The 12,552-nt window shown below is 44.8% G+C and overlaps 1 protein-coding gene across 11 annotated transcripts in view; it reads left to right on the forward strand.

Moving 5' to 3' along the window:
* The window catches only part of ARID1B (AT-rich interaction domain 1B), a 437,005-nt gene that overhangs the window by 382,645 nt on the left and 41,808 nt on the right, over positions 1-12,552 (forward strand). For all 11 annotated transcript variants that reach the window (XR_013534646.1, XM_035297021.3, XM_035297024.3 and 8 more), the window contains one exon: positions 8,192-8,337. Coding sequence is in view for 10 of the 11 variants with exons in the window: in XM_035297021.3 (XP_035152912.2) it covers positions 8,192-8,337 (146 nt within the window). In the remaining variant the exon portion in view is untranslated. The remainder of the gene's footprint in view (positions 1-8,191; positions 8,338-12,552) is intronic.

Raw genomic sequence — 12,552 nt, forward strand, 5'->3', positions numbered from 1 at the left:
TGCATTGAGGCAAAAAGGAAGAAAACCTTGAAACTGTACAACAGGTGCTGTTTCAGCAGGGAGCACCAGGAGCAGAGCTGGTAACAGGTCGGAACCCTCTGGGAAGCGTGTGTGAAGCATGAACAAAAGGGAAAAATGTTTCTGATGTTAGAGGCTTTTAAGAAATCCAGACTGGAATATGCAGTATGCCTCGGTGCTTAGTGAGAAGAGCTTTGCCAAGTTGCATGAGTCAGAAACACAGCTCTTTGGAGAAATGTGGAGACAATCAGGAGAAACGCTTTGAAAACAAGGGGCCCTGTGGGCAGTGCCACATTTTAAAGGCCCAGGCAAAGACATGCCAGGGAGGAATTCTATTCTGAAGAGCTAAGGCGTAGCCACTAAAAAGATGATTCTTGAGAGTGTGGTGACAAAGTTACTACTGATCCTTTACTTAGAAGTTCTCTTTCATAAAGCTGTGGCAAGACAGTATCTTCTCTGCCCATTATTAAAGGAAAAAAATAAATCATAAACATATCAGCTACCAAAGGGTTTGGGGAGTTATTACCAGGGGCCTGAAAGGTAGCTGGTAACTTCTTCTCCAGCTTGTCTGCCAGCATTGGACACGTGGGAGCTTTGAGTGAACAGGCTGCCTTGAAAACAGGTCACATTTGCCAGCGGGGGAAGACTTGGACAAGACTCAGGAAGTCTTGTAAAGGGGGTTCCTGCATAGGGCAAAAAGAGGACCCCAAATCCTCTGCTTCCTGACCTGATGGTCCACCTGTCTGTGCGACACTAGGTGCTCAGAGGCCTGTCAAAGCCAGACCCTGTCCATATGTCCAAAACTAAGTCCCCTGGTGTTCTTTATTTGCACAAGCTGGACACCTAGGAGACATCTCGGCACAACTTTGCTTTCCCCTGCAGGATCTAATTCATCACCACATCCTGTCCGTTTCACCTCCACCACGTTGCTCAGCTCTCTCTGTTGTGCTCCACCACCTGTTCTGAGGCGCCATCATCTCTTCCTTGGGCTGTGCTACAGCCTCCTGATGGTTGGCCTTAACGTTCCTTCTTCCTGCCTCTGATGTATTCTTCCCAACACGGCCAGAGAACGGTGTCTTTAAAATAAACATATTTTAATGCCATTGCTCCTACATATAAAACCCTGAGTCTCCTGTTTCTCTGAGGATAAAGACCCAGAGAACCATCAGCCTGCCCTTACCACTCTCACTTCTTTTTTCTTTTTTCTTTTTTTTTTTCTGAGATGGAGTTTCGCTCTTGTTACCCAGGCTGGAGTGCAATGGCGCGACCTCGGCTCACCGCAACCTCCGCCTCCTGGGTTCAGACAATTCTCCTGCCTCAGCCTCCCGAGTAGCTGGGATTACCGGCACACACCACCATGCCCAGCTAATTTTTTATATTTTTAGTAGAGACAGGGTTTCACCATGTTGACCAGGATGATCTCAATCTGTTGACCTCGTGATCCACCCGCCTCGGCCTCCCAAAGTGCTGGGATTACAGGCTTGAGCCACCGCACCCGGCCACCACTCTCACTTCTTATTTTGCTCTTCCATATTTTCTCCTGGAGAGAGGCTCCTGCGTGCCCCAGGGCATTTCAATTTGCTGTTTCTCTTTTCTCCTCTCCTCACCTGGTTAATTCCAATGGACTGGTCACTCAGATCTGAGGGGAGGAGGGGATGTCATTTCTTCCTTGGGGCCCTTTTCTCAGCTTGCCTTCCTGTGAGCTCACCCGGTGCATAGACTTCTCCTTCAAGCCACTCATTGGTTGCATCTGAGGGGAGGAGGGGATGTCATCCCTTCCTTGGGACCGTCTTCTGTGCTCACCTTCCTGTGAACTCGCGCAGTGCATAGACCTCTCCTTCAAGCCACACATTGGCTGCATCTGAGGGGAGGAGGGGACATCATCCCTTCCTTGGGACCGTTTTACTGTGCTCACCTTCCTATGAGCTTGCGCAGTGCATAAACCTCTCCTTCAAGCCACATGTTGGTTGCCGCGCCACGCCCACTGCCCTGGTCGTTTTCCTGGCTGCATTTGTTTTCCATCTTGGCTGGCTGTGGTGCCCATTTCTTCCTACCCCTCTCTTGTACTTATTTTAAAACACTCATCTTGGACAAATGTCCATAACTGTCAACTAAGCAGAAGGCATTTCTGATTAATTTTAATTATTTCTAGCATGTCTCCTGGAGCAAAAGGGGTAGAATCTATTTTTGTAATAGCACATGGTTATATGTTTTTACAGGAATCTACATTTTAAAATCAAGGCACTTCTATTCTTTGTCTTTTGTCTAATGAGACAAATGCCACTTTACTGCCACAGGATTGATTCCTAGCCAGAGTCACTGGCTTGTTGAAATTACATTATTTTGCCACCAGAATTGCTAATGCAGTTGTTGCCGCAAGCACGCTGATGGATTAGCCACACCAAAAATTGACCAGGGCTTGACAGCCTTATTTTCTGTTTTGATTGTATTTTGGTGGGGGGAGGAAGGCACACAGAGTGTTTTTCCCTCTTAAAATATTAAATTTAAAATAATCTCGACTGAGATTCTCTTTTTCAGTACTGCTTTGGAAGAGTCACCTTGTAATTCGGGTTGAAAATCTGTTTCACTAGTGATGCTGGATACATGTGAGAAGAATTTGTGTTTATCAACCATTTTAAATAGGTAAATAGGGCATCCTGTGTAATGTTATGTATGCAAGTGGATCCTTCCGAGGGAATAAAGTAACACATTTTGAAATTAACTGCTCGAACTGGAGCTTTTCAAGGTTTTAAGTCCTGGTTCTGATGACTTGGGTTTAAGTGATAAAATGCCCCAAATTTTAGTGTCAGCCTAGTTGATTTTGTCAGTGAGCAATCTTTTCTGGCTTCATCACTCAGCTACATCTACAGTGACAGTTCATACAGAGAAAGTTATGTAGAGCTGGCACTCACACTCACTTTCCCAAGAAAGCATGCATTGCGCGATTCTCAATTCCGAACATAATTCAAGGGTGGTATTTGCAGTGGGTGTGCCGAAGCTTCCCATGTACCTGCCACTGGGATGGGACTCTAAAGTGGCTTCACTCACAGGGTCTCCAATTCTTCTGTCTGTCCCTACCCTTCTCCAAAGAACTGTATCAGAAACCCATTCATTTTAAAGATAACCTCACACTTCACCATCTATCACTGTTAAGAAAATACAGTGTTGATTGCTAAGATGATAAGGCCTAAATATTCTTCTCTAAAGTACCAACATTATGTATAGACTTTATTTTAAATTTTATTGTAGTTGACTTTAAAACCAGATGTTTAGAAAGATGTGGGTACTCCATAAAATTTCATACCAATATTTTATTTCAGTTCTGCTGAACGCAAACTGTTGTGGGAAGCGATATTCCTCTTTATGTTTTCACACTGTACCAGTGGAAATCGTTTCTTGGAAATTGGTGTTTGCTTTGGGCTTTTTCTCCCCAAAGCCAGCCCTTTGTTGGCATGTGAACATGTAATGTTAGAGAAATCGCCAAAGCGAATGAATAAAAGGAAAAAGTAGAACTGTTGGTGTATGTGTGCAGCGCGACGGCAGGAACGGGGAGTACTTTAGAGAAATGTGCTTGCAGGCCCCACTTTCCGAATTCTCCTGATAACAATTTGGTTTTAGTTATAGCATGACAGATTTTAAATACATCTGGTCCCAACCAAATTTAAATAAAGTTCTTCGGGTTATTCTGCAGGTCAGCATGTTTAAGTTGTAACTCCCCAATTTGAACATTGCTGTTTAAGAAGAGGAGGGAGCAGTGCCATTCAGCCCCTGGGATCTGGGGGCAGCACCACCCAGCCAGGGTCACCCCCACAGTGTGCATCTACTGAATGACTGTAAATGTTTGTCTCCTTACCCGCCGAGGCGCTCCTGGGCAGTCATTGCTACAGCCATGGACTCGGCACCTGTAGGGTCAGGACAGTTGTCCTTTATAACAAACACTAAGCCTGCAGACCCCTTGGGAGCCAGAGCCCAAGGGTCCAGCTGGGGTGCTTTGCTCTCCTAGGTACAGCTTAGGTTTCTGTAGGTTTCACATTGGAAACATTCTGCTCATTTCAATTCATATTTTTGCCTGTTTTTGTCTTGTTGCTGTTTGCTTTTGAAAAAAGCAAGTGATTTGCTTCTTCACGCTCCTGATTTATTTGGAGCTGTCCAAATGTTGCATTGGTCGGAAGGGGCACAGCGGTCAGGGACCGCTGCTCTGGAACATCCCAGCTGCTGCTGAGGTCGTCTCGGAACCCAGGTCGCTGTGGTGTCGGACATGATATTTTCAGCCCCACCAAGCAAGGAGCTTTTTGTTGCGAGCCACAGAATCCGCCTAGGTTAGCAACACTGGGGGAAGCAGGAGTGCTGGGTGAGTGAGAGCCACAGCCATCTCAGGAGTCGCTCACAGAACCCACTGTCTCCACTTCCCAGAAGCAGTGGCGTGCAGTCCCAGCCTTCTTTTGGCATAATGGCCATCCCGCTTGTGCAAAGTTACCAAGATCTTGGCAGTAGTTTCTCAAGCAAGAGCAGATAGGATTTCCACCGCAATGGAGAAAGACTGGCTCTCCCCACTCAGACAAGCGCCCGCTGCTCTGCCCTGGCCATGTGTGGCCTGCGCTCCTGGGAGGACTCATTTCCTGACTTGGAGGCCCAGCAGGCCTGCAGCTGCTGTCCAAGGAGCTGTTGGATTCATGACCCCTCACTCTGGCCAGCTCCCTGAAGCCTGTATTCCAGGACACCCATAGAGTTTACACCTCTGCTTTGACAGCTTTCTACAACCACAGGTCCATACACCAGATGGATGGAAAGGTGTGCTGCAGCAGGCTGCCAGGAGCCGGGTACATGGTGTCACTGAGGGTTAGGAGGGTTAGAGTCCCACAGAGAAAGAAGCAGAGTATACCGCACTGTTAGTAGGTGTGGGGAATTCTGTCTCTGCCGCGTACTAGCTGTGTGACTTTAGGCAAGTTACTTAACCTTTCTGGTCTTCATCACCTTTATTAATATTTGAGCACAACTCCACCTACCTTCCTCCAGGAATTCAAAACATTAAAAGTGTATGCCTAGAATTTGCACCAGGCATGCTGTCAATACTTAATAAAGTACTGTCACAATCATTGCCAGGCCCCCTGGTTCAGTTGTAAAGACTGAAATCCAAAGGACCAAAGCTCTCAGAGCTCCAGTGGCAGAGTCAAGACCCCTGGCTTTTTAACCAAACTTAAAACTACAGATGTACTTTAGGGACCATTGTAACCAGCAACTGACACCACAGCGTGGACCTTTGAGTCTTTGATTGGTTTTTTTTTTGGCATTGTTAGTTTAAAGGTGTTTCTTAAAACCTGTAATGTAAGCCTTCATCGTTTTCTGGTGATTAAAGATGGACAGTGCTGACTTGGGAGAGAAACCTTAGGTTAGGGTTGGATGGTTACTTCATTCAGTCATTTGCCGGGTGGATTTTCTATTCTGATTCTCTTTTTTTACCTTAGTATAAACAAGTGTCTCAAGGAACCATTAGTTTTATACACATTCGTTATATATGAGACAGAATTTAATGGAAGCTTGAAAAGGCGACCATCCTTTGTAATGCCTTTTTACAAGAATAAAAATGTTCTCTGGTAATTCATCCCTTTAACAATTCTTTTTTTTTTTTTTTTTAGCAACTCTCTTGTGCAAAGATTAATTAGGCCCAGATCCTCCTCTCAGGAGGCTTCCGTACCTAGAAGAACCAAGATGTGCAAACATGCAAAAGAAAGAGCTCAGTGCTGCAAAAGGCATAGCTGAAAGCTAAGTGGAGAGGCAGGGCTTGCTTTCAGGAAAGTGTCGAGGGCAGCCATCACAGACCAGTGGCCACTACCATGCATCTTGGAGAATGGGCCCAAATTGGCTGTGACTTGGAGGCACAGTTCTTGAAGGAGTTCACAGTTCTTGAAGGCAGTAACCTTCCAGAACACATAACCATCCACAAGTGAAGGTGCCCTTTAGTGATTGATCTGCTAAGAAACTGAGAGCAGTCCCAACCGGTGCCATTTTTGGAGCAGTTGCATAAATGCTAAATTGTCCCTTGTTTGAAGAACACCTCAGAAGGGATACCTCTAGGTATTCATGCCAACACTCTACAAGATGATGAATTAATGCCAACACTCTACCAGATGACGTAAAGCCCCGAACCATGTAGGGATATGTTGATAGCTACTGTGCAATGTGTGCAGACGTATGTGATGACCTAGAGGTTAATTGGAAGTCATTGGATGATCTCAGATCTGTTCCTAGTGAACTCCAAAGGGTATTCTAATTCTGATTTAGCAGTCTGCAGTTATTCAAAGTGGACCCTCAGGAAGCTAAGAATTGCAGGCTAAAGTAACACCCGTTTCCCTGAGCCACGCTCATACCTAAGAATCTTTCAGCTTCTAACAATGTTCTTCCCAAGCCATCATGGAGCATTAGTTTCTACAGAATTTCTCTAGTTTGTCTAATATTTAAAGGAGACCACTTACACCTTTGGTAGCTTGATTTTTCAGATGGTTTATGTTTGAACTTTTTGTACAGACTTTTTTCATTTGAGTCCACTGAAAGTGGTACACAAAAGGAACAGTGTATTATTGGTTTTGTTAAAAATGATTTATGGACCAAACGTGGTGGCTCACATGTGTAATTCTAGCACTTTGGGAGGCCAAGGTGGGCAGATCGCTCTGAGCTCAGGAGTTCAAGACCAGCCTGGGCAACATGACAAAACTCTGTCTCTACAAAAATACAAAACTTAGCCAGGCATTGGTGGCTCACACCTGTAGTTCCAGCTAGTTGGGAAGGTGAGGCTGGAGAGTTACCTGAGCCTGGGAAAGCAGAGGTAGCAGTGAGCCGAGATCGCACGATTACAGTTCATCCTAGGCGACAGTGAAACCGTCTCAAAAAAAAAATTTATATTAATCTATTAAAGGATTAAAGGATCTCATTTTAAAATATCAACTATTATAGCAAGTGATAGCTAAATGGTGGTAGAGAGGGTTGTAATTAATTTGGAACAGATAGGCAGCGTCTCTGTGGATTTTTACCCTCTTATGAGGTTGTACCCCTAAGATGAAACATGACTAGCCAAAACTTTGAAACGTTTCTTAAAGGTATGCTCTTTATGTAAGAAAAGCTTGACTACAATGGTGAACTCTCTTTTTAGGGCATTGTGATTTTCCCTGGGGTCTCTACACTACTGCACAGTTTAAATCTCTCGCTCTCCCCCATCTCATTACCAACAGTCAGAGAAGTGACATTGTGTGACAGTTATCTGCTTCAGATCAGAGAATACCCTTGACTTCTTTGCAAGAGTGAAGAGAACTCTGACAGGGTGTAAGACAGAACTAACAAGCCTAAGTCACCAAGACCACCTCATAGGTCTGACCACCATGGGGACAGGTGGCTGCATGTGAGGGACAGGTACAGCTGATCTCATAGGTCTGACCACCATGGGAACAGGTGGCTGCATATCAGGGACATGTACAGCTGATCTCATAGGTCTGACCACCATGGGGACGGGCAGCTGCCTTTGAGGGACATGTACAGCTGATCTAAGTGCCCATCCTCCTCTGACGTAAAAAGCCCAGCCAACAAGAAGTGGAAGTCTGATGTCTACTGTGGCGTTTTAATGTAGGGAGATTGGTATGTTTTTTAATAGAACGTAATTACCAACGTTAAATAGTAGGGTTGGGGAGAGTTTCGGAACTGCTTTCTCCCATGTTCATTATATCAGAAAATTTAGGTCAAAGAAGTTTTTTTAAAAAAGCATTCCCACACTGCCCATTTGTTTTTCATTTCTTAACCTTTGGGTTTTTATGTGAGGATGCTAAGTCGTGTTGACAGTCAGAAGTTAACTTTGCTTGCTTTTGTAATTCCTGTTCTTATTTCAAGCTCCCCCTTTCTTGCTTATATTCCTCTATATAAATAATAACCTGGAACACTTGACATGATTAAAAATGTGTAATTTATTTGCAGAACTTGTAATAGTTGGAATTTTGAAAGGGTGTATTAAAGAGTTACCTAGAAATAGAACTCAGCCTTTCTCTCCAGGAAATAATCTGTTTTACACAAACATGAAAAATTATAGCCCCACCCCTTACATAAATGCGTTATTAGAAATGACTGCCAGGGAATGCCGCTGCTCATGTGCACGGTCGGTATATGTGTGCTGTGCTTTCTCTTCCTGTAGGCAAGGCAGTTTCCCCAGCATGAACCAGAGTGGACTTATGGCTTCCAGCTCTCCCTACAGCCAGCCCATGAACAACAGCTCCAGCCTGATGAACACGCAGGCGCCGCCCTACAGCATGGCACCCGCCATGGTGAACAGCTCGGCAGGTAACCTTGGCAGCTCCGTGCACCTGAGCCCCTCTCTCTTCCCTCCCCTCCTCTTAGGCTCCACCAGTGCATCTGCCCAAACAGCTCGAGAAGACGGATCCATTGGCGAAAGTGGGAATCCTATTACTTTTCTGCTTCTCAGAAACTTGCTCCATCTATTTAAGACTGAGAATTTCATTGTATTTTATGTAAATTATTTTTATTCAATCAGTATTTTTGTAACATGGACATATTTCAAATATCATTGGAGATTGATAAATATACACACCAAGTTCTCTTTCTCTTTGGATATCATTAGTACTGGAATATCCTCAAATTCTCTCCATTTAGTAGTGGTGGAGACAAACATTTCAAATTCACATTTCAGGGGAAATCGTTGGAAGGGCAGAGCAAGTGGGGTTTGAAGTACTTTTTACATTGAGAGAAACATCTCTAAATGTGTGCTCAGAAGTAGCTGCTTCATAAGTGCTATGTGCAGATTGTCTCTACTGGGAAACTGTTTTAAATGTTTCATGGTGTTTAGTTCTTTTAACCCATTTTATAATCTCCATAGTAGCATTCTTAAAAATCATGTCTGCTGAGTGCAGTGGATGAGAATCCAAGGTGTGGAACATATTGAGAGTGTCTAAAACCGTGCCCATCTCACATCTTAGACTCTTCAAGACCTTTGAACCGCCTCCTCAGGTTCCATAACTACCTATAGTCAACGAGGGCCACTTTTTCCATGAGAAAGTGCCGTGTGTTTCAGGCAGTCTGTTACTCTTTCTCACGTGTTAGAAGGGATCTCACTGGAGGATTCCCTCCCTCAGAGGCTGCAGAGCGGGGCTTAGCCAGTGGGTCTCCTGCGACGCCCCGCGATGCGTTAGGAGTGCATGGGAAAGCTAGAGCCTTGGTTCTTTCTGATGACCTTTTTTCATTCCCTCTGCCTTTGCCTGCCTTCTGGTCTCTCCATCCTTGAAAGGCTTCCCCAGAAGTTTATGTTTCTGTCAGGTGGAACAGGTGGCGAGAGGCTGGGCTCGCCTGTTGTCTGAGCTTCTGCGTTGTTGATTTCTAGGACCTAACTGAAGGCTGGCATTCCGTGGTTACTTCTCTTGAAATATTTGTGAAAGAGGGACACATAGAAACTAATGATAAAAATGAAGGTTTTTGAATAAATAAAACAGCCCTTCCTGATGCCATGTTGAGTGCTTATGCACCACAGCCTGGTGGACGTTTTACATTTGAGATGAAGGTAAAAGCTCGCAAGCAGCCTGTTAGCTGGAAGCCCCCTCTTTTCCTAACCAGTGCCGGCCCAGGTAACAGAGTGCTGGGTTTTGACATGCTATGTTTTGTCTGGCTCGCTTGAATAAAATTACTTCAGAGCATTGAAACCACACAATCAATTTTCACCTACTATTAGCAGTGCTCATTTTCCCTTCTTCCTTTGGACCCCAGAGCCACAAAAACAACCAACAACAAACAGATGGCACAGGGCCCTGCCTCAGAAGATATATGTATTCCTAAGGAATTGCCAGCTTAATGGAGATTCACAGAGAGGGTTTCTTTTTATTATTATTATTCAAATAATTCAGCTATTCATTATTCTGTACAGAGGAAATCTTCTCAGTAAAAGGCCATATATCCTCACGGTCTTTTATAGGGGGTAGTAGTATATTTTTTACTGTGTGGTACATTTTGAAATACTGAATTTTTAATAATTTAGACATTTATGCAGTTTTCTGCTACACATTGATCTGGTTTTATTCCAGCTTTATTAAGTGAAATGCACATCAGAGGAGGACTGGCCGTGTAGCGCTGACTGTGCACCTGGCGGCAGGTAAACATGAATCTGCCGCTATTGTGTTCTGATCTCTCAGAGAGACAGGACTGACACACAGCATTGGGGCGGAGCCCGGGTGAGCTTCAGGGCACGGGAGTGTCCACCTGACTGCAGGAGAGATGGGCCAGAAAGGGTCAGATTACCGTCCCTTCCATCTCCGTGGTTGGGCCCCTACAGATAAATTACCAGTGATAACAGCAAAGTATTTCTACATCAGAATACACTTTTGGAGAAAGTGAGGACAGTACAAATGATGGCCAGGTCTGGCTATGGAATTTTCTGAACCTGCATTCCGGCATTCTCTCCGCCGAGTTCAAACCATCGTGTTGTAGACTGTGCGGGACCAAAAACAGTCCTCCTGTGTAGTGACAAATTGTTCCAGGCTTCAGTGAGCAAGTAATTATTTAAATGGAGTCAGTGTGAGTTTAAATGTGACAACTATTTCTTCACTTAAAATGCCAAGGGAAGTAGGATGATCAGCAGGAATTTTTCCCTCTAAAAGAGCTTTTTCGGTTTTGTTTCAACTATTTAGATTAAAAGGTTAGAATTATTTATTACTGTGGGCAAAATTACAAATCATAGATACCCTTGTTAAATACACTGTAATACAACACTTGTGTTACTGATTAGATTTTACTTACTCGTGTTTAGTTTTATGATATTCATTAGTCATTTATACTTGTCTGCATATAAACCATCATCTTAAAGTGGACATCTCAATTCCAAAAAATGTATCTACCATCTGTGGTTCTAAGTTTGCCTCACCAGACGTTACTCTACAAAATGTAGGGCGTTTCTCCCACTGTCACCTATAAATAGTACAGGAGCGGCCATATGTGCCACTGGAACCAGGCTTCCTCGCAGAGAGCGCTGGGCACATTCCAGAAGTGAGTCCTTCTGCTAACCTAGTACCGCTCAGTCCCAAACGCGGTGTCCTGTTTGTGCCCTGCCCATACAGGGTATGCCAGCTCCGGCAGGCCTTTACAAAGAAGAAAGCAGTCACACTATCACAGAAAGCAAGAACCACCCACCTCTAGACCTCCTGCAGTGGTTGTAAAAACTACCGATTCCGGGGCTCCCTTCAGAATCCTTGAGGGGGGTCCAGGAATCCGCATCCCTGGCCGAATCTGCAGGTGGTTTTCATGCATGCAAGCTGAAGTTTGAGGACCACCGACTTGGAGGTCTTCTGCTCACCAGTCTCCTGGCAGATCTGCCGCCAGCTTTGTGGGGTATTAGCTGTTTACCAGATGATTTGCTGTTTTGAAATTTTAAAAAAGAAAAGGTTCACAAAACTACACCTAGAATATCAATCTTCCAGCTGGATCAACACTGTTTTCTGTCTTGGGACTTCGGGGTCTCACAAAGGAAGGTTTGGGGCTTCAACACCATTCCGAGGGGCCAGTGGTCCGGGTTGTCTGCAGAGGCTGCCAGGGTGTCACTCATATGCTTGCTGTAGGGTAATGATTTCAGGTGAATTGCTGCCCTCCCCCCATATACAAAGGGCTTGATAAAAAGGATTTGATAAATTATGAAAACCAAATCTCTTAAACTGGAGGAAACTATATCCTGAGATTATGCCAAAGTATATGGATGGCTCCAGACTCTGTAGGTGCCTGGGGGAGCTGCTTTCCTTGGAATGCCACCTGGCACAGCCAGCATCCTGGGGGTGGCCATGGTGGGGAGGGGCGCTGGTGGCAGTGACGGGGCATGCAGGGCCTCCAGGGTGCTCGGCGGCCACCCTGCCCTTGGAGGGTCCTCCAGGGCTTGCAGATCCAGTGGGAGCAATGCTTCTCCCAAGCTCTTCCCAGACCCTGTGTGTGTTATCTTCATGGTGGACTTTGTATCTCTCCACTTGTAAACATAGTCACAAACATCCACAGATGTACCTACATAGATCAGCCCTCTGTGTTTTCAAAAACAGTAAGATACTGTGCAGTCTAGTATATTACCATGAGGAGAGAAGAACTGTGCGTTTCTCACCCTATTTCACCATCTTCTGGGAATGACTTTGCAGGCTTTGTAAGGAGACTGAGTCGAGGAAGCGGAAGAAAGCAGGCATGAGTGCTGAAGTTCAGTTTTCCTCATGTCGCATGTTCTTTCTGTTCCTTTTGAATGTATTCAGTCCAGTGTGGAATAGCCACCTTAGGACCTTGACCCACACTTACACTTTAAGAAATCATTCTAGTTCTTAAATTTCAGTGGTAAAGCCAGAGTCTGGTGCTTGAAAGGTATTTACAGTCCTCAAGCAGCACTTTCTGCAGTTACAGATTCTTTACTGCCCCTTTTATGTCTGAACTTTACATACCGGATTACTCATGTCAATAGGAGAAAGAATAGTGCCTTGATTTAGCAACTAGCAGTAGTGGCCCTTCTCTTCTGGGAGAGAAGTGGTGCCC

This window comes from Callithrix jacchus, chromosome 4 (genome assembly GCF_049354715.1).
Source record: "Callithrix jacchus isolate 240 chromosome 4, calJac240_pri, whole genome shotgun sequence".
Lineage (NCBI taxonomy): Eukaryota > Metazoa > Chordata > Mammalia > Primates > Cebidae > Callithrix > Callithrix jacchus.